At 38.0% G+C, this 20,098-nt stretch overlaps 1 protein-coding gene across 14 annotated transcripts in view; it reads left to right on the forward strand.

Moving 5' to 3' along the window:
• SPAG9 (sperm associated antigen 9) overlaps positions 1-20,098 on the forward strand; it is a 131,912-nt gene that overhangs the window by 83,024 nt on the left and 28,790 nt on the right. For 6 of the 14 annotated variants that reach the window (XM_023244410.2, XM_023244414.2, XM_019817688.3 and 3 more), the window contains 9 exons: positions 786-993; positions 1,513-1,612; positions 7,433-7,554; positions 12,350-12,361; positions 13,607-13,621; positions 14,094-14,151; positions 15,157-15,309; positions 15,746-15,797; positions 18,511-18,641. In XM_023244410.2, coding sequence (XP_023100178.1) covers positions 786-993; positions 1,513-1,612; positions 7,433-7,554; positions 12,350-12,361; positions 13,607-13,621; positions 14,094-14,151; positions 15,157-15,309; positions 15,746-15,797; positions 18,511-18,641 — 851 coding nt within the window. The remainder of the gene's footprint in view (positions 1-785; positions 994-1,512; positions 1,613-7,432; positions 7,555-12,349; positions 12,362-13,606; positions 13,622-14,093; positions 14,152-15,156; positions 15,310-15,745; positions 15,798-18,510; positions 18,642-20,098) is intronic. The other 8 variants (XM_023244413.2, XM_023244416.2, XM_003996685.6 and 5 more) reach the window with 3 other exon arrangements.

Genomic DNA, 20,098 nt, shown 5'->3' on the forward strand with positions numbered 1-20,098 from the left:
TGTGATTGCTTTCATTGTAATTTCTGTCCACCATAGCACCAGTAGTTGACCGTATGACAAAAATGCTTTCTTATACTTGGGTAGAGTTTTAAATTTGAATTTGAACACACTCTGACTTCTCAGCACCAAAACCAACCTAAATCTCTCAGATGGTGTAATACAAAGCTTAGAGTATGCTTTAATTTTGATTGGTATATTGTTAGTTTTTAACAATGTTCTTTAAAAGTTAAAAAGGATAGCATTTTAAAGGGAGAAATAAAAGTCACTAAAGATCATCCCCCACCATAGCATAATTTAATTTTTTAAGTTACGTTTATTTATACTTTTGCCTTAGGCCATGTGTTTCAGAACTCTCAGAGTTGTGCAGAGTGTATTGTTATAAATTGTAATAATTGCTAACACTTTAAACACTTAGTATGTGTAAACACTTCACTAAGTCTTTTTTTTTTTTCTTTAATGTTTATTTATTTTTGAGAGAGAGAGACGGGGTGAGCAGGGGAGGTCAAAGAAAGAGGGAGACACAGGATCCAAAGCAGGCTCCAGGCTCTGAGCTGTCAGCACAAAGCCTGACACAAGGCTCCAGCTCACAACCTGTGAGATCATGACCTGAGCCCAAGTTGGATGCTTAACCAACTGAGCCACCTGGGTGCCCTTCAGTCAGTGACTGTTACTGATTTTTTAATAGAATTTTCTCTCTGTAAGTCTTTTCCTTAACCCATTTAAGAAAACGGTTTAAAGTAAATGAATCATTTGAAGATTTTACCATAATTCTTTTTATTTTGTAGGATGAACTTTCTGATGTTAGCCAAGGAGGATCTAAAGCTACCACTCCAGCATCAACAGCTGCGTCAGATGTGGCAGTAATTCCTACGGATACTCCCTTAAAGGAAGATAATGAAGGATTTGTGAAGGCTGCAGATACACCAAATAAGTCAGAGATAAGCAAGCATATTGAAGTACAGGTAGCTCAAGAAACTAGAAATGTATCAACAGGTAAGTGACCTCAGTTCTTACCTCAGTTACTTTCTGGCAAAGATCATGTGGGTATGAAAAGATACATTTTAGGAGTGTTACTGCTTTAGAGTTATAAAATTATCTTCAATTGTAAATAAGCTGAAAAGAGGTGATGATCAAATAAAATTTTGGACAGCTGGGTTTGGGGAGCCTGAAATGCAGGAGAACAGTCTTTTTCTGCCCCTGGCCTTAGATCATAAGTCTTCATCTTTAATTTCTCTGTGTTTCACTCCTTAGTTAGTAAAAAACAAAAACAAGGCGTTCTGGCCTGGGATGCAATGGACTGTGTCCCAAGAAACCCAAAACAAACCGGTTTCTGATATTGACTGTTAATTGAATATATGACATGTTGTCTAACCCCATGTTTCCTAGAACCCACTCCTTAAAATTTTTTTATGTTGAAATGATGAATTTACAACCATTAAAGCAACAGGATTTTTATATTAGGGGCAGTATGTGATATATGCATTATTTATGTCATCTTGTCCTTTTCCTAAGGTTCTGCTGAAAATGAAGAGAAGTCAGAAGTTCAAGCAATCATTGAATCCACTCCTGAGTTGGATATGGACAAAGATCTCAGTGGATATAAAGGCTCAAGGTACCGTAAATGTTAAATTAAGACATCTTATCCTTCCTTTTCCCCTCTCCCAGAAGCATACTGTTGTTCTCTGGTCCTCTGGGCAGAAAAAATGCATTCAAATGTTTTGCTGAAGAAATGTTGGTATTATATTCCAGTTTCCACTTTTGAAATGGTTTAAATATTTTGTGAAATGTTGCCATTGCAGCATCAGGGGTTAGAAACATACGGAAGGACAGGGGAAAAAGACAGCCAAGGTGTAACCAATACTTTCTGGAATTTGAGGAAACAGAAACAGGAGTAGGGGAAGTAACAATTTGAGCAAACTTTGTTCCTTCCCCCAGATCAGGAAAACGATTATGTACCCGCTTAAAAAATGATTTCAGGGTGCCTGGCTGGCTCAATTGGTGGAGCATATGGCTCTTGATCTCAGGGTCGTGAGTTCAAGCCCCGTGCTGGGCGTTGGAGCCTACTCAAAAACAAAAACGACTCCCCCCCCCCCCCCAAACTGTAATGCTATCATTATTGGAAGAAATCAGTCTCATTTTACATGGGGAGGCTGTTTAGTGGTGGCAAGAGAACTGTTATGTGTCATCTAAATCTTTTTTTTAAATTTTTTTTTTCAACGTTTTTTATTTATTTTGGGACAGAGAGAGACAGAGCATGAACGGGGGAGGGGCAGAGAGAGAGGGAGACACAGAATCGGAAACAGGCTCCAGGCTCCGAGCCATCAGCCCAGAGCCTGACGCGGGGCTCGAACTCCCGGACCGCGAGATCGTGACCTGGCTGAAGTCGGACGCTTAACCGACTGCGCCACCCAGGCGCCCCTGTGTCATCTAAATCTTAATCAAGGTCGTCTAAAGCATATAGATGTTCAAGAATGTCACACAGGAGCTACTTCCCTTCTCCTAATTTAATCCATAACATTTATCCTTTAATAATAATGACTGTAAAATTACCATTGATTGATCACTGCAGTCATGGTTAAAAGCATGAACCTAGAGTAAGACTATGTGGGTTCAAATACTGCCTTGGATTTGAATCTGAGATATATTTTTTCATCCATAAAAGAGAATTCTGGGGTTCCTGGGTGGCTCAACTGGTTAAGCATCTGACTTCAGCTCAGGTCATGATCTAGCAGTCCATGAATTCCAGTCGTCCATGAACTCGAGCCCTGTGTCGGGCTCTGTGCTGACAGCTCAGAGCCTGGAGCGTGCTTCAAATTCTATGTCTCCCTCTCTCTGCCCCTCGCCAACTCATGCCTCTGTCTCTCTCTTTCTCTCAAAAGTAAATAAACATTAAAAAATTAAAAAAAAAAAAAGGAAAGCATTCTGATAATACTTAAGATGATTGTGAGAAGTAAATGTATGTTAAATCATTGGCAAAGGGCCTACTTTAATAAAATGTTAGGTGGTATTGTCATTATCCTCATTTAATATTTTATATATATATGTATTTATATATATAAATACATACATATAGGGGCGCCTGGGTGGCGCAGTCGGTTAAGCGTCCGACTTCAGCCAGGTCACGATCTCGCGGTCCGTGAGTTCGAGCCCCGCGTCGGGCTCTGGGCTGATGGCTCGGAGCCTGGAGCCTGTTTCCGATTCTGTGTCTCCCTCTCTCTCTGTCCCTCCCCCGTTCATGCTCTGTCTCTCTCTGTCCCAAAAATAAATAAACGTTGAAAAAAAAATAATATATATATATATATATATATATATATATATATATATATATATATATATATATAGTTTATTTATTTTGAGAGAGAGCAAGAATCCCAAGCAGGCTCTGCTCTGTTCAGCACAATGCCTGATGCGGGGCTCAAACTCACAAGCCGTGAGATCATGACTAAGCCAAAGTTGGACGCTCAACCAACTGAGCCACCCAGGTGCTCCTCATTTAATATAGTTTTAATTGCAACCTTATGAAGTAAATATCTTTATCCCCATTTAACAGTCAAGGAAGCTCAGAATTGTATAGTAACTTGCCCAAGATTACCAAGTTAGCAAGTGGAGCTGGCATTCAATCTAAGACTCTCTGATTTCAAAGGCTCTGTCCTGTGAAAACATCTTTTCTTTTCTTTTTTTAATTTAATTTTTTATTTTTTAAAATTTACATCCAAATTAGCATATAGTGCAACAATGATTTCAGGAGTAGGTTCCTTGGTGTCCCTTATCCATTTAGCCCATCCCCCCTCCCACAACCCCTATAATAACCCTCAGTTTGTTCTCCATATTTATGAGTCTCTTCTGTTTTGTTCCCCTCCCTGTTTTTATATTATTTTTGTTTCCCTTCCCTTATGTTCATCTGTTTTTTCTCTTAAAGTCCTTATATGAGTGAAGTCATACGATTTTTGTCTTTCTCTGACTAATTTCACTCAGCATAATACCCTCCAGTTCCATCCACATAGTTGCAAATGGCAAGATTTCATTCTTTTTGATTGCCGAGTAATAATCCATTGTATGTATATACCACATCTTCTTCATCCATTCATCCATCGATGGACATTTGGGCTCTTTCCATACTTTGGCTATTGTTGATAGTGCTGCTACAAACATGGGGGTGCATGTGTCCCTTCGAAACAGCACACCTGTATCCCTTGGATAGATGCCTAGTAGTGCAACTACTGGGTCGTAGGGTAGTTCTATTTTTAGTTTTTTTGAGGCACCTCCATACTGTTTTCCAGAGTGGCTGCACCAGCTTGCATTCCCAAAAACATCTTTTCCTTACTGTTTATTTAAAGGTGTAAACAATGCAGAGTGTAAAAAGTGAAATTTGCTTTTTATTTGTCCTCTCCTAAGCCTAGGAGATGCTGCTGCTTATAAGCACTTGTGTGCTTTTGTCATTCTGAACCTCTGTAAAAGTTAAAAATATTATTTTTATTAGACTCATACATGTATGCAGTATTAAGGTCAAGTGGTAATAATACAAAATTTGAAGGGCAGTAGTAGTCCCTTGCCCCTGCCCACCCCTCATTCCCATTCCCAGTAGGCAGTGTCTCTCTCTTCTTCATTATCTTTTTCTCTCCCCCCACCCCCCAGCCCCTGCCCCAACAAAAGTGGCTCAACTTTTCTGGGGAAACGAACAGGGCGAGGAAGCCTCTCTGTAGGAACTCCCCTTGCTGGGCAGGACTGCCAGGCCCCAGGTCTGTCTCGAAGGCAGGAGAGGGATCAGCGTCATGCCCCCTTTGGTCCGTCCTGGGAGCAGGGATCCAGGCCCTTGCTACTTGGGGCCGAGGTGGGAAACAGCTTTGCCTGTTTTCCCAGGGTCTCCAGCGAGTGTCCATGCTGTGCTCGGAATTGATACCAACCTTCTTGTGGGGCAGGTCAATGTTGAGCTCAACTCTCCCCCAGCATGTTGAGCCCCAATTGACCTCACTAAAGCGGCCTTCACAGGTTGTCCACGGAGAACTTGGGCTTCGGCACAGCTGAGGCTGTGGTGTGGCGGCAGCCACGTCTTAGTTCTCTTTTGCCATTTTTCTTCAGGTATCGGAATCACATCCTTATGGTTCTCTTCCTTGCTCCTTCTGTTTCTCAGCTGAGATTCTGTGAGAAAATTAAGTCCTAATGCCCCAGGGCATCCCTTGTGCTAATGAATTAGCTACACTCCTGTGCATCTAGAATGGAGACAACAGTCACTCAAATCACTTTCTGTGTTCTGTGGATCAAATGAGGAACCTGATTTTATTTTATTTTTGTAATTAAAAATTTTTTTTAAATCTTTATTTATTTTTTTTTTTGACAGAGAGAGACAGAGACAGAGAGTGAGAGCAGGGGAGGAACAGAGAGAGAGGGAGACACAGAATCTGAAGCAGGCTCCAGGCTCTGAGCTGTCAGCACAGAGCCCGAAATGGGGCTTGAACCCATGAACAGTGAGTTCATGACATGAGCTGAAGTCGGATGCTTAACTGACTGAGCCACCCAGGTGCCCCAAGGAACCAGATTTTAAAAACGCTAATACTAGCTGTTGGCTTTACAGTGAAAGATGACAAGGATAGCTCCTTAAATCACCATCCTTCCTTTCATCTTCCCAATATAATTCTGTCTCTGTGTTTGTTAAATTAACATTCATTATTTAAATCATCATGACTATATAAATACTGATCACAGCTTAGCCACAGAATATACTGATTACATTTACTTTCTTTTACAACTTTGTTTTTCTGGACTCAGTAAAACCCTAGTGGGATTTTGTTTTGTTCGCTTAGACTTAGGTTAGTAGCAGGGCGGGGGCAGAGAGACGGAGAGAGAATCTTAAGCAGACTCCATGCCGACATGGGGCTCAATCAATCTCATGACCTTGAGATCAGGATCTGAACCAAAAGCAAGAGTTCTCTGGGGGCGGGGGGGAGGTGTCAGTGTTCCGGAGGATTGGACCTCACTGTCATAGGGTTTCTTGTGCTTTCATCCTATCCTTCTGTTTTAGGCTCCCCCTTGCATGCACCTGTCTATAGATTGCTGGTTCCTTCAATTCCTGGGCTTCTCAGAGGTTCTGGCAACGTGCTGTGTTCATTCCTCCCTAAACCCCAGTGGCTTATCAGATTTTTCTGGTCTGTCATATCAGTTTCTGTTACTGGCCTGTTTTCTATCTTAACAGAATTTTGTTCACATTTCGTCTGCTGAAATTTCTTTATCTATTTTCTATGTCCTATTGGGTGACAAATGACTATGTCTAGTCCAGCAAGTTTAACTAGAAATCCTGTGCATGATAGTGTTAGTGCACACACAAACATTTCCCCATTTCCTTCCATATTCCTGCAATAAAGGGCTTATATATACACTGTTTTGTAACTTGCTTTAAAAAAACAAAAACAAAAAGCACCTCTATATAATGGGCTTCTTTAGTTTGTAAAGCTCTACTTTGATGTTTTTAACTATAAAGTTAAAAGTCTTTAACTTTTATGTATATCCATAACTTACCTCTGTCCTGTTAATGATCAGTTAGGTCATTTCAATTTTAGCTACTATAGGAATGCTACTCTGACCATCCTTTTACATTTGTAATTTCCTTCTTATGACAGGGTTTTTTTATGATTTTTTTAGACTTTGGCTTTTTGGGTCAGTGGGTATTTATATTATAAATTTTAAAGATTCTGTAATTTCCCTTAAAAGAAAAATAAAACAGCCATGCCAAGTTATACCCAGATAACATATAACACGGTAGTTAACATCATGCATTCTGAAACCTGACTGTCTAGGTTTGAATCCTGCCTCTTTCTCTCATTTGCTGGACAATCTTGGCAAGTTCCTAAATCTCTTTAGTTTCCTCTTCTATAAAATTGGGATGATAGCACCTCCTTTATAGAGTAGGTGCGAGGATTCAGTAAGGCATTCTTGGTAAGGCGCTTATACAGTGCCAGATGCCACGCAGAACAGTGCTCTGTTGGCTGTCATTCTGTATTTTCATCCTGTATTTTTGTTTTGTTCTTTTGTTTTCTTTTGTTATAAATGTTTATTTATTTATTTTGAGAGAGAGAGAATGCTGTTGTGGGGGGGGGTGCGTGGGGGGGCGTACAGAGGGAGAGGGAGAATCCGAAGCAGGCTCCATGCTATCAGCACAGAGCCCAGCGTGGGGCTTGATCCCACGACTTTGAGATCCCGAGCTGAAATTAAAGTCAGATGCTCAACCGACTGAGCCACCCAGGTACCCCTCTTCAGTCATTGTATCTGTGGAATTTGATGAGAATTTCTTAGGAAACCTTTCAGAAATCTTTTGAAATTATGTTTTGTATTAAATATAAATTTAATAGGCAATTACTTGCCTATTGTATTCATTTTACACTGTTGACAACGTCTTTGTAACATTTGTTGATTTGGTTGTGTTGTTTTTGTTGCATAGCACTCCCACCAAAGGCATAGAGAACAAAGCTTTTGATCGCAATACAGAATCTCTCTTTGAAGAACTGTCTTCAGCTGGCTCAGGCCTAATTGGAGATGTGGATGAAGGAGCGGATTTACTAGGTATGATAGCTTATCTGAAGAAGTATCATACTGTTTTAAAAATAGATTTTAAATGATTTAATTGAACATTACTTTAAAATGTCCTCAACAGTTCAGTAGCACACAGTGATTGCACTTTCAGGTAATTAATAGGAAAGTATTCTTTGAGATTATGAAAATTTTAAATGAAAGCATCTTTGTATGTGGATATCTCTCAAATTGAATTGCATTTAAATTTGTATTTTGAAATTCACATAGCACATTTTATTGAGTCTGTGCTATATTCCAAGAACAATATTACACATAAGGAGCACAGAGGGGGGTGTGTGTGTGTGTGTGTGTGTGTGTGTGTGTGTGTTTGTGTATAGACAGATAGTTCCTGGCTTAAGTACATTTCTTTTCTTTTTTCTTTTTTTTTTTTTTTTTAAATGTTTACTGATTTGGGGGAGAGTGCAGGTGGGGGAGGGGCAGTGAGAGGGGGCCACAGGATCCAAATCAGGCTCTGTGCTGACAGCAGCAAGCCTGATGTGGTGCTCGAACTCACAAACCGCAAGATCATGACCTGAGCCGAAGTCGGGTGCTCAACTGACAGCCACTCAGGTGCCCCTTAAGTAGATTTCCTTAAATTCTGTTGACTTTAATTAAGTAAGAATATATAATACATGTTTTTTTTCTGAGATTTCACAGAATATTCTGTTTTAGCTTTATGGGATGTAATCAGTTTTGAGTTTGTGTTGTTGAAGAACACCTGGTTTGAAAAGAATACTGCATTTAGCTCTTTCAGTACTTATCTGGTGACCTTTGCCAAATGGCTTATCCTCTCCCAATCTTAGTTTCTTAACTATGAAATGAAGGAACTGGATTCTTGTTCAAAGATTGAGCCAGCTGTGGCTCACTGGCCCAAATCCAGCTCCTCTCCTGTGTGTATGAATAAAACTTTATTAGAACACAGCCACTATCATTTGTTTATTTATTATGTGTAGTTGCTTTGGACCCAACAGCAGTTCAGTAGTCTGTAACAGAGATCATATGGCTTACAAAGACAAAAGAGTCACCATCTGACCCTTTACATAAAGAATGAGTAGACTCCTGCTCTAGGTGATCTATAAAGTTTCTTTTAATGATAATTATGAGATTCTGACTTAATGTCAGTTAGCTTTGATGTACCCTTCTTATAATTTAAAACCTTACAGAAATTGAAAATCTTACCATATTAAAAACCTATGCCTCTTTGGAATAGATACTGGTCTCTAAAAAAGTTTTTGTATCTATTAGTGTAATTATAATAAAGACTATATAGTGTTCTTAAAAGGTGCTCTTTGTTAGTTCTTGTGAATATAGAATGGGATTGCTTGTGTTAATTTGTGTTAAATTTATTGATTACCATTATGTCCTCAAAAGTTTGAAGTATTTTTTGAAGGAAATGTAAGTTGTGTCTAAATGGAGCTCACAGTCTATTTCACAAGGGAGATTGAAAGTTTATCATAAATAAAACTATTCTCAGTTAGTCATAGACTTCCACTGTTAAAGTCTAAGTAAAAGATTGGAAGCAGTTGAATGAGTTTGCATTTCTCAAGGAGGGCTAAAGATTAATTCTTAAGGAACATTCCATTTTTTAACATTTAAATTTACACTGTAACTTTAGTTAACATTTATGCATAAAAAGTTCTGTTTAGGAAACTGAGTCCCTGGCAAAATTGAAGGGTATATGCAAAAAATGTTAGAAAGAAGAATTTTTAAGTGTTTATTATATACAGTAAGATTCACTCTTTATGGTGAATTTTTTGAGTTTTGACAAATGGGCACAATTTATAATCACCAGCAGAATCAATATACCCCCCAAAATTCTTTCATGCTGCTCTTTGTATTTAACCAGAGTGAAACACTTTTTTTTTTTTAAAGTTTATTCATTTTTTTTGAGAGAGAGAGAAAGAGAGAAAATGAGGAAGCAGAGGAAGGGCAGAGAGAGAGGGAGAGAGGAACCCAAGCAGGCTCCATGCAGGCAGCGCAGAGCCTGATGCAGGGCTCCAACTCACTAACAGTGAGATCATGACTTGAGGTGAAATCAAGAGTCAGATGCTTAACCGACTGAGCCACCCAGGTGCCCCATGAATGAAGTGCTTTTTTAATGTATACTCTTTATTACTTCATAATCTAATATTGAATAATGTAATTTTTGAGGTTGGTGGTTCCAAACTTAACTTTTTGGAAAGAGTTAAGAAGCCACATAGTATTTAGAGATAATTGTGGTCTTTTAAATCAGATGAAAGCTTCCACTCTTTAAGTCAGAAAATTAAGCATAATGAATAGGTTAACAGCAAAATCCTGATAACTCTGGTTTCCTTTCTACTTTGAAAATAAGAAATAGACTGTAAACTAGTGTCTTTTCCCTTTTTCAGATACCGATATATTTTTTCTCTAGAATGTTCCAGATTAGAAGATTTTACTCTATTACCTTAAGTGTAGTGACTCATGCTTACATGAATACCTTGTGGTCAAAGATGGTAAATGAAATTTCCAAGTCATACATGTGTTCCCTGGCTTCTCTTCTGTACAGTTCTGTGATAGCAATTGAAGTGTAATACTAAATGGAAGATAGTGAAACTAACAAAATTGTTTCCCAAAGTTCTTTAATTGACTTGGGTTGATAAATAAGTACATAGTCCATTTCTGTGATTCATTATTCATTTTCTTAATTACTATATTATTGTAGAACTCTTTTCTTGTTCAAGGATATAAATTTTCGCAATCATTATGCCTATACTCAGCATTTAGAATATTTTTTTCTGATTTTAATTTAAAAGAGGCACCTCCCCCTACCCCCGTTTGTCTTTATCCTTTGACTTGATTTTCATCAGTTCTTTTTCTATTCACTTTAGTCATGTATTCTCTATGGCCACTTTCTAGAACTTGGAAATCATACATCCTACTCTTGGGATTTTCTTTCTCTTGTTATCTTCTATATTTTCAACTTTACTGTCTTTACTTCTTCTATTCTCATTTAAGCATGTTCAGATCTTTTCCATTTAAAAATCAAAGTACTGCCCTCTTCTGACCCTATACCTTCAGCACCTTTCCACCCAATCACTCCCTTTCTTTGCATTTCTGCTTTATGCAGCAGTATCAGCGAGGTATCTCCCAGATGCTTGTGATACATCAGTGAACAAAGCGGACTTTTTGAATGTGTAGCTACTTTAAATTGGCAGGATCTCCCTTTTCCCACTCGCACCTCTTCTCCTGCAGTCTGTGTGGACATTCTTCCCTGCACTCTCCTTGCCTGAAATAGCCTTCTTGTTTGCTATATCCAGCGGTTCCTTCTGGTTCCATCTACATTCTTTCATATGACTTCTCAGGTAGCATTTGTCTTTAACACCATCTTTGCTGAGTTTCTGTGATAACAGACTTTCCTGCATTCTTTCCTGCCTCTTTTCTTTTTCAGTCTTCTTTACAGGATCCTCTTCTCTCCCCACCTTTCAGATACCAGTGCCCCAGGCATGCTTCTTTGTGAAATCTTATTTGCTCTTGTTTCTTGGCTTTCATAGAAAAATGCTCCACAGTTTTTATCTCCTTCTAAGATCTTTTTCTAGAGCCCCAGACTATTACTTCCAGGCAGCCCACAAGACACCTCTAAGGTGATTTATAGGGCTTTACACTTGATGTGCCTAAAGCTCAGTTCATCATTCGTTGTCCTGTTCCTCAAGGCTATTCCTACCCCAGAGTGTACTGTCTCAGTGAATGAATGAGCTCAATGTCCACTCAGTTCTCCATTCAGGATCTCTCCTGCTTCCTTGAGAACCAATCACCAAAGCTTGTTTACTCCCTTTCTTTAAAAAAAAAAAAAAAAAAAATCTATATATCTATGTCTTTCTATATCCCCTTGCATATCCTCTTGTTGGAATTCTGCTTTGATCCCCTAGTTAAAGCTCCATTGTCCATGAAATGTATTCTCATGGACCTCACTTTCTTCGATGTGCCACACTTTGTTCTTTACTATAATTGTATACATACTCCTTTCCCTGGGGCTCTAAGCTCTGTGTGGCCAAGACAACTCTGTCCTTTGCTCACTAGTGAGTCTTTAGCACACAGCACAGCAGTTTAGTGAATGGATTGCTACGTAGTTCTGTTAGTTTTATTTCACCTCTAAATCTGTGATTCTTTCACCTTTTAGAATTAGAACTCCTTTATGGGAGAATTTGTAAGAAAGCAGTGTACTTTTGGGAAAATGCATGTATAGGTAGACAAAATTGTGCATACTTTCTCAAGGGATTAACAGATCATTTGGAGGCCCGGCTATGGATGTAGCTTGAGGATTGGTGCTAACATCCAAGGGAGACTTCTATGATTTACAAAACTGCCAGGCAGTTGTTTGCTTGTTTTTTAATAGGTAAAGTTGGCAAATATGTTAGATCTACGTTTATGTTTGGTTGAAGCCTTGAATAGAAATGGGGCCACTTCAAGTTATGTTTTTCTTATAGTTAGGAGTTAGTTTTTATCAGTACATTTCAAAATGAAAATTTTGCACAATCCTATTGACCACATATTAAATTTATACACTAGATTTTGAGAGAACTCTTCCTGAGAATGTGTAAACTTTAGAAACTACATTATCAGATATGATTCCCATATGGTACATATTTCAAGATTTTTTCTTATTTATAATATTTACATTGTATTCAGCTAATGGTTGGTTTCTCTACATCTTTTAAATTTTATTGTCTCCTTTCTCTCATTTCGTCACAAATGAGCATAGATCTTGCTTTCTGAAAACAATCTAATTGTGATTCTCATTCATTTTTCTCTTGGGCTGCTTACCCAGGGGAATATTCTGGTGTGTATGCTTTTAAATACTTTAATATTACTGCTTTTTAAGCTAGGTGTTCTTGGCTGCTGTCCTCATGTAATGCTTCCTCATCATTTTTTTCTGCTCAACTATTTTTTTTTTTTGCCTTCCATATATTTTCAGCTTTTATGCTTATCTCCCTACATGCTTGAGAGTTTATAGCAAACACAGTCATTACATAAGCTTTTTTCAACCAATCTAAACCCTATTTCTTCTGACTGTAAAGCTTTATTGGAAGTTAACATTAGTGTTTAAAGCACATATTTCAGCAGTATCTTGCCAAAATTCATTTTGGAATTGGAATCTGGAAACTTTTTTAGTTTGTTTTTATTTTCACTTTTTGAAGAATATATAGATGATTAAATAAGCTACTGTTTCTGATATTTAATTCTTCATGGTAGAAGTACCCTGATCTTTGAGAGTATTTGAGATAATTATAATAGACAAAATACGAGTTCCATATATGTAAGCATTGAATTTTTAGCATTCCTAAGTTGGTTTTGTTTTAAATAATCTTTAAGCCATTAGAAATACTACCCTTAAAAAAATTATTTAAAGAAAAAACAATTCCTTTTCCTTATGTAGTTTTCTTTAGAAATATTTCTTTAGGATATTTCCCTTCTGTTTTGCTGGGTTGTGTGAATATTACTTCTTCCACTGAATGTGTATTTTCCAGCATTAGCTGGGTTAAGTGAGTGATGGCTCTTTTGTTTTGCTTTGTTTTGCTTTTTTGATTTGGTAACTTTTTGAGATACATTCCCTAGTGTGTTGTTTTATTTCTTCAGTTTCTTATAATTAGCAAATTAAATAACTTTCTTCTCCCTAAAGATCATTGCATTGGATCTTGCATTGAATGCTCTATCTGCCGACCTTACAGTCCTCGTTAAATTATTAAACAGGATTCTGTAAAGTAATAACTGAACATTATCATTTCAGAGGTGGCACTTGGAGGGAAACTTTATATTATTGATGTGGGGTTTTCATTCTAATCTGTTTTCATTGTGTAAAAGAATTGGTAAAACATATCAAAGAGCATCCTTATAAATGAAGGAAATCATCTTAATTTCTGTCTTTTGCACATCATTATGCATTAAATCATAACACTGTGATTCCAGATGTATTTCATATCATGCATAAAACTTTACAGATTAATAATCTTTTTTCATGCTGTTTCTTACATAAAACATTTCTTGTTCTTTGTTTTTGCTTTACATGGAATGCATGGGCTTTAAGACCATAATTTCTTTGGTAAGGTTTCATCTGCATTGGGGTTCCGTCTTTCTTTGGCCTTGTTTCTGCCAGTTCTCTCTTAGTAAGACCTAATTTTTAGGCAAAAGCCTACAATATCAGCAGTGATTTGGAAATGACTTTTGATCTGTATTAATGCTTATTCTTTTTTTTTCTCTAAGTACTGCTACTTTTTAGAATATTTGGCAGAAAAGTCTTAATCATTTTGAAATACTATCTATGAGAAACAAAATATAGACTAACAGTTATAAAGAATTGGCTAACAAAATCTTTAGCTTTGTTTTGTGATCGATAATTACGATTTTATAACCTACACAAGTAGATATATCAAATAAAATTATAGACAAAATAAGGTTACTAAAGGACAGGTAAAATTTATAAATTAAAATTTGAGCCTATAGTTTACTATAATACAAGTTTGTGTAATTTTTGATAATGTGTTTTGAGAGTTCTTATTTTATTGTTTTGGTAGGAATGGGTCGTGAAGTTGAGAATCTTATATTAGAAAATACACAACTGTTGGAAACCAAGTAAGTATATATCCAAAATTTTAACAAGGAGCACAAGATACTGAGGTTTCTCATCTGAGTCAGTGACCCTTGTTCAAATTAACACAGCATGCAACTGCAGGCTCGCTACCCTATCTCGTTCCCCTTCTGAAACGGGTGATGGGACTTACTTTCCCTGATGGATACGTTTTGTTTGCTCTGGTTTCTGCAGAAATATTTTTCATCTCCTTTCCATTCTACAAGTGTGCATGCCTTCCTCTCAACCTTCTGCATATGTCCTATGCTTTTTTTGCTCCTTCCCCTGGAATGCCTATTTTCTTACCTTTTTCCTCTGGGGTGTCTTTATTTCTGCATACATGTTTCGATGTATACCCAGGCCACCTTTTCAGAGCTCTCCTCCATAATTGGAGGTTTTCAGGTATAATTTTGGGGGTCTTAGGCCCTCAGACATATTGGGCTCAGGCAGGTTCTGAGTCATGTGGCAAAGCAGACCGTGGCCCTTTGTTAATTTCCTGTGTCAGAGCATCTTTGGAACACCCAGGTATATCCAAAATAGAATGCAGTTAGAGGCACTATACCTACCTGTACCCAAAAGATCTATATGTTAGATTTTTTTCCAGTTTTTTTTTTCTTTAGACTTTTTTTCCTCATCAATTATTAAAGGTAAATTCAAGGATAAACCTTACTTTATTGATTAGGTAATATTTTTTTCAGAACTTAACAACAGTACACGTATGGATGATGCCGTTTTGTAAAAATTTAATCTTAGTTAATTCTGTCATTTTCATTAGTTGGTGATCTGCCTTGCTTTATCTGTGTATTCTTCGATAAGTGAGAAGAGTAAAAACTTACATGGTTGCTCTGTGTTTTTTAATCTTTATTTACAAATGGCACCACATGGAATATCTCTAAAGTATTCAATTATTCAGCTTTGGTTGTATAATTACTTGAGTCTGTAAGAGAATAAGCTGAAAGACAGAAAGAGTATTTATTTGTAATGATACACTCGAAATACGTGTTTCTTAGAAATGCTCTGAATGTAGTGAAGAATGATTTGATAGCAAAGGTGGATGAGCTGACCTGTGAGAAAGATGTGCTACAAGGGGAGCTGGAGGCTGTGAAACAGGCCAAACTGAAGCTGGAGGAAAAGAACAAGGAGCTGGAGGAAGAGCTTAGGAAGTAAGTTTTCTCTGGAATCTTCTGAACCCACCTGTCTTTGCCGGTGTACCACAGAGGGGCCTAGGCGTCACCCCGAGACGGGTACCAGCTGCCTGGGAAAAGGCCGCTGTGCCGTGAGCCTGCCCCTCCTCTCACCCCGTGATACCACGATCACATTCTGGGTCTGTCATGATGTGAAAAAAACTTAGTAGAACCATTCTAAAATTTTGCTAGTAAGGAAATTAGCAATAGTCATTATTTTCCTTCACCCCGCTTTCTTCGACACCAGTTTTTTCCCTGAGAACAGTGCTACATCAGTGTCGCCCTAAGTGAAAGCAGCTAAATACTCTGGAAAGAGACAGATAATCACTTAGTGTTGATTAACATTTGTGACCTACTCTTTTATTCCTTGAAAAGATGAGTGCAACTCAAATAACATGTTCCGTTTTTCCCCTAGAGCTCGCGCAGAAGCTGAAGATGCACGACAAAAAGCAAAAGACGATGATGATGTAGGTTTACAATCTTGGACTGTTTTTCTTACCACATTTTGGTATTTCAAGAAAATCTTGTTCATCTTTAGATATAGCATTATAAAAAGAAAGTCGGGGGGCATCTGGGTGGCTGGCTCAGTCGGTTAAGCGCCCGACTCAGTTCAGCTCAGGTCATGATCTCACAGTTTGTCAGATCGAGCCCCCCATCTGGCTTAGCGCTGACAGCATGGAGCCTGCTTGGGATCTTCCCTCTCCCTCTCTCTCTGCCCCTCCCCTGCTGGCTTGTACCTGCGTGTGCATGCTCTCTCTCAAAATAAATAAAAGTAAACTTAAAAAGAAAAGAAAAGAGATGGTCTGTTTGTGGTCTTGAATAGGATAGCTCGTGTTCCCACATGGTATCCAGGTGCTGAGCTTTCTGGCGACCTGTGGTGTGCTTATTTTTTCCTGTGGCTCTGTGCCTTGACCTGCATTTGCATGTTCAAGCTCAAGGACCAGTTGAAACATTTTGGGATTTATTATTGTTTGTTTTGTCTCAAATTTTGAATTTGAAATATGAAAGCTTAATAATAAAAGTTGTTTAATAGTATTAAACAAAAAGATGAGCTCTAGAACTTTAATAGGAGTCAATCAGCTTATATTGTTTTCAACATATGCAAATTCAAAAGACTGAATATGAGTTTCTTGGCAGTATAATTAGCATACTAGTAATTCTTCTGGCTTCTAGATTATTATTCCTATAACAGGTGTCTGCTGGTCAAGCATCAGCCTTGAGATATGTGGGTGCCCTGTAGAAGATGCTTAATTGATGCCCCTTTAGTCTCACTTTTTGTTTATAAACTTTTTTTCTTTTTCTTTTCTGAGAGACAGAGAGGGGCAGAGGGAAAGGGAGAGAGAATCTTAAGCAGGCCCCATGCCCAGTGCAAAGCCCGATGCGGGGCTTTTCTCACAACCCCGGGAGATCATGACCTGAGCCAAAACCAAGAGTTGGACACTTAACCAACTGAACTACACAGGTGCCCCTAATATGTAATACTTGATACATACCAAAAATATACATAACACATGTAAGTTACAAAACATAATAAATTAACATAAGGACCCCACCGCCTAACCTAAGAACTAGAACATTATCAAACAGTGAAGATACCCTGTGCTCCCCCCTTCCAGAGGAGACCACTGTCCTATATTTATCATTTTCTTACCTTTGGGAAAAAAAAAAAAAAGAATTTTATCAGAGCGCCTTCCTGGCTCAGTCAGTAGAGTGTGTGATTCTTGATCTTAGAGTCATGAGTTCAAGCCCCATGTTGGGCATAGTAGAACTAACATAAAAATATATTTAAAAAAATTTTTTTTATCATATCATGCATATATGTATCACTACAAAATATGGTTCAATTTTCATTGTTTTTTATTTCATAGTTGAAGATTTACTTGTTATTTATTTTGAGAGAGAGAGTGTGTGCACGAACACAGGGAAAGAGTGGGGCGGGGGGTGGGGGCGGGGGGGGGGGGGTAGAGAATCCCAAGCAGGTTCCTTGCTGTCAGAGCAGAGCCTGATGTGGGGCTTGAGCTCACAAACCATGAAATCATGACCTGAGCCGAAACCAAGAGTCAGATGGCTAACCGAATGAGCCACCCATGTGCCCTAAGATTTACTTCTTTTGCCCAGTATTATGTTTTTGAGATCACTTGTGTTACCGTATAATGCTGTAAGTTTTGCATGTTCACTGCTTTATATATATCCCATTGTATGAATATATTACAATTTAAGTATCTGCTTTCCTATTAATGTATATTTAGGTGATTTTCAGCTTTTTACAGCACCACAAACAATGTTGTTGTGAACAGTCTAGTACAAGTCTTCTGCGAGGGTAGATAACCTTGTAGTGTGGTTACCGTGTTGCAGATTCGAAGTCCTTTCATCATCTGCTATTTGACTTCTGTTTAAAGGAGAGGACAAAGTAGGAGACTCCTAAGTGCTAAGCTCAGCCTCTTTCTTAACTTTTCCACCCTTTCCGTTTTGATCCCCAATGTGTATACTCTGCTCAGCAAAACAGAAACCCTGCAGTTAAACCAACTTTCCTCCCTAAAAGAGCATTTAGGAATTACAGTAGAAGGAAGTTGACTTGAGCATGCCTTCTTGGGACTTAACCACAGTCACATCCTTTCCTCTCTTTAAGAAGAATTCTAGTTAATACACTTGTTGTATTTCTGTTGGTGCTTTAGTGACTCTTAGAGTTGGGCACCTCGGTAATCTAACTAGGCTGTAAGCTTACTGTCTGTGCTAGCCTTGGATATGTATATGATGGGTAGTCTGAGGTAAACAACCCCTTTCAGAACTAAATTGTAAAAATTGCTGAATAATTCGCATTTGTTGTAGAACATCAACTGAAAATAATGTTATTAGAGGAACATTTCCAGGCGAGCTTGTTAAGTCTATATAGATATATTTTGTTAATCTTTTTTGGTTGTAGTTCAGAATCTACACTGTTCTTTGCATTTTCCTTACGGTATATTCAAATATCTCTATTTTCAGAAATTAAATTGTATACCTTTCTTCATCATAGGTAATTATTTAAATCTCTCTATTGATTTTATTTTTAGAAGATTATTTCTCTTTAAATGATCCAGTAGATTAGAAATTAAGAAATGTTTCAAAGCTTTAAGTTTAACATAACACCAAAACAGACATAGGCTCCCAGAGTGATCTGCAGTGTTCTTTTCGTTACAGAGTGATATTCCCACAGCCCAGAGGAAGCGGTTTACTAGAGTAGAAATGGCCCGTGTTCTAATGGAGAGAAACCAGTATAAAGAGAGATTGATGGAGCTTCAGGAAGCTGTTCGATGGACAGAGATGATTCGGTGAGAAGTGCCTCTTGGTGTTTTTCTAGTATTGTTTCCTAGGTTTGAACATTCCTTCACTCAGAACTAGAGTCTTGCCTTGGGGATCCAAACCTCTTACTCTGTTTACTAGGAGATACCTTTTTTTTTTGTTTGTTTTTTTTAATTAACTTGGATTTTTACAGAAGTTTACTTATTTTGAGAGAGAGAAAGAGATCGCGCAGCCCCAAGTGCACAAACGTGGGAGGGAGAGAGAGAGAGAAAGAGAGAGGATCCCAAGCAGGGTCCCACGCTGTCAGATCATGACCTGAGCCAAAACCAAGATGCTTAACCTACTGCACCACCCAGGCACCCCACTAGGAGATACTTTCTAAAGTAACACTAGGAATTAGGAACAGAATGTGATCAAAGTGGGTGCCTTTTGAGCAAAGGGCCCTTGGCAAATGTTCCTATGACCTCTAAAAGGTAATTGTTATTACTTATGAATGATGGTCATTTTTCAAAAGAATATAGAAATTGACAACTACTTTTGCAATAATGTCAGGAAAAGATAAAAATTTCTTGTGCCAAACAGGAAACTAAGTCATTTTTCTCAGTGTCTTTCTGTAAAATACTCTTGTTTGGTTTTCCCTCCTTTCTGACTATTCATGCAAAATGTACCTTCTGTTGACATCTTTGTTGGTTGGATCTTAGATCACACCTAGTGCTGCCATCTTATGGTCATACTTAGTAACAGTGTTCCTTACTTACATTTTTTTTTTTTTTAACATTTAGTCATTTTTGAGAAACCGACAGAGTGCAAGCAGGGGAGAAGCAGAGAGAAGGAGAACACAGAATCCAAAGCAGGTTTCAGGCTCCAAACTGTCAGCACAGAACCTGATGTGGGGCTCGAACTCACGAGCTGTGAGATCGTGACCTGAGCTGAAGTTGGACACTTAACCAACTGAGCCACTCAGGCACTCCGCCCATATTTTTGAGTTTAGATTCCCATGTTAGATTTACCAATAACAGTACATATACACCAATACATCATATTAAAGTTTATAAGCATATTTTTTAACCTCCAACTTTTACTTGTTTGTGATTACATTATTTAACAGTTTATACATCTTTTACCAATGTCGTACTAGAATGAAAGTACTTTGAATAGCACATTGACAATTTGCTAAAATTGTAATTGCTTATAGCTGCTAACAAGGAAGGAGATCAGAATTTGATCTTCATTTATTGGTCAAAGAAACTGATGTACTAAGAAGCTTGTTCTTAACTCTCACATTTAATGGATATTAAATAAGTAATGGATAAATGTTTTAAAAATTGAGGTATATAGACAGGTTCTACTTTTCATGGCTATTTTTTTTCATTTTTTTAAATGTTTATTTATTTTTGACACAGAGAGAGAGGGAGAGGCAGAGTGCAAGTGGGGAGGGGCAGAGAGAGAGACACACACACACACACAGAATCAGAAGCAGGCTCCA

This window comes from Felis catus, chromosome E1 (genome assembly GCF_018350175.1).
Source record: "Felis catus isolate Fca126 chromosome E1, F.catus_Fca126_mat1.0, whole genome shotgun sequence".
Taxonomy (NCBI): Eukaryota; Metazoa; Chordata; class Mammalia; order Carnivora; family Felidae; genus Felis; species Felis catus.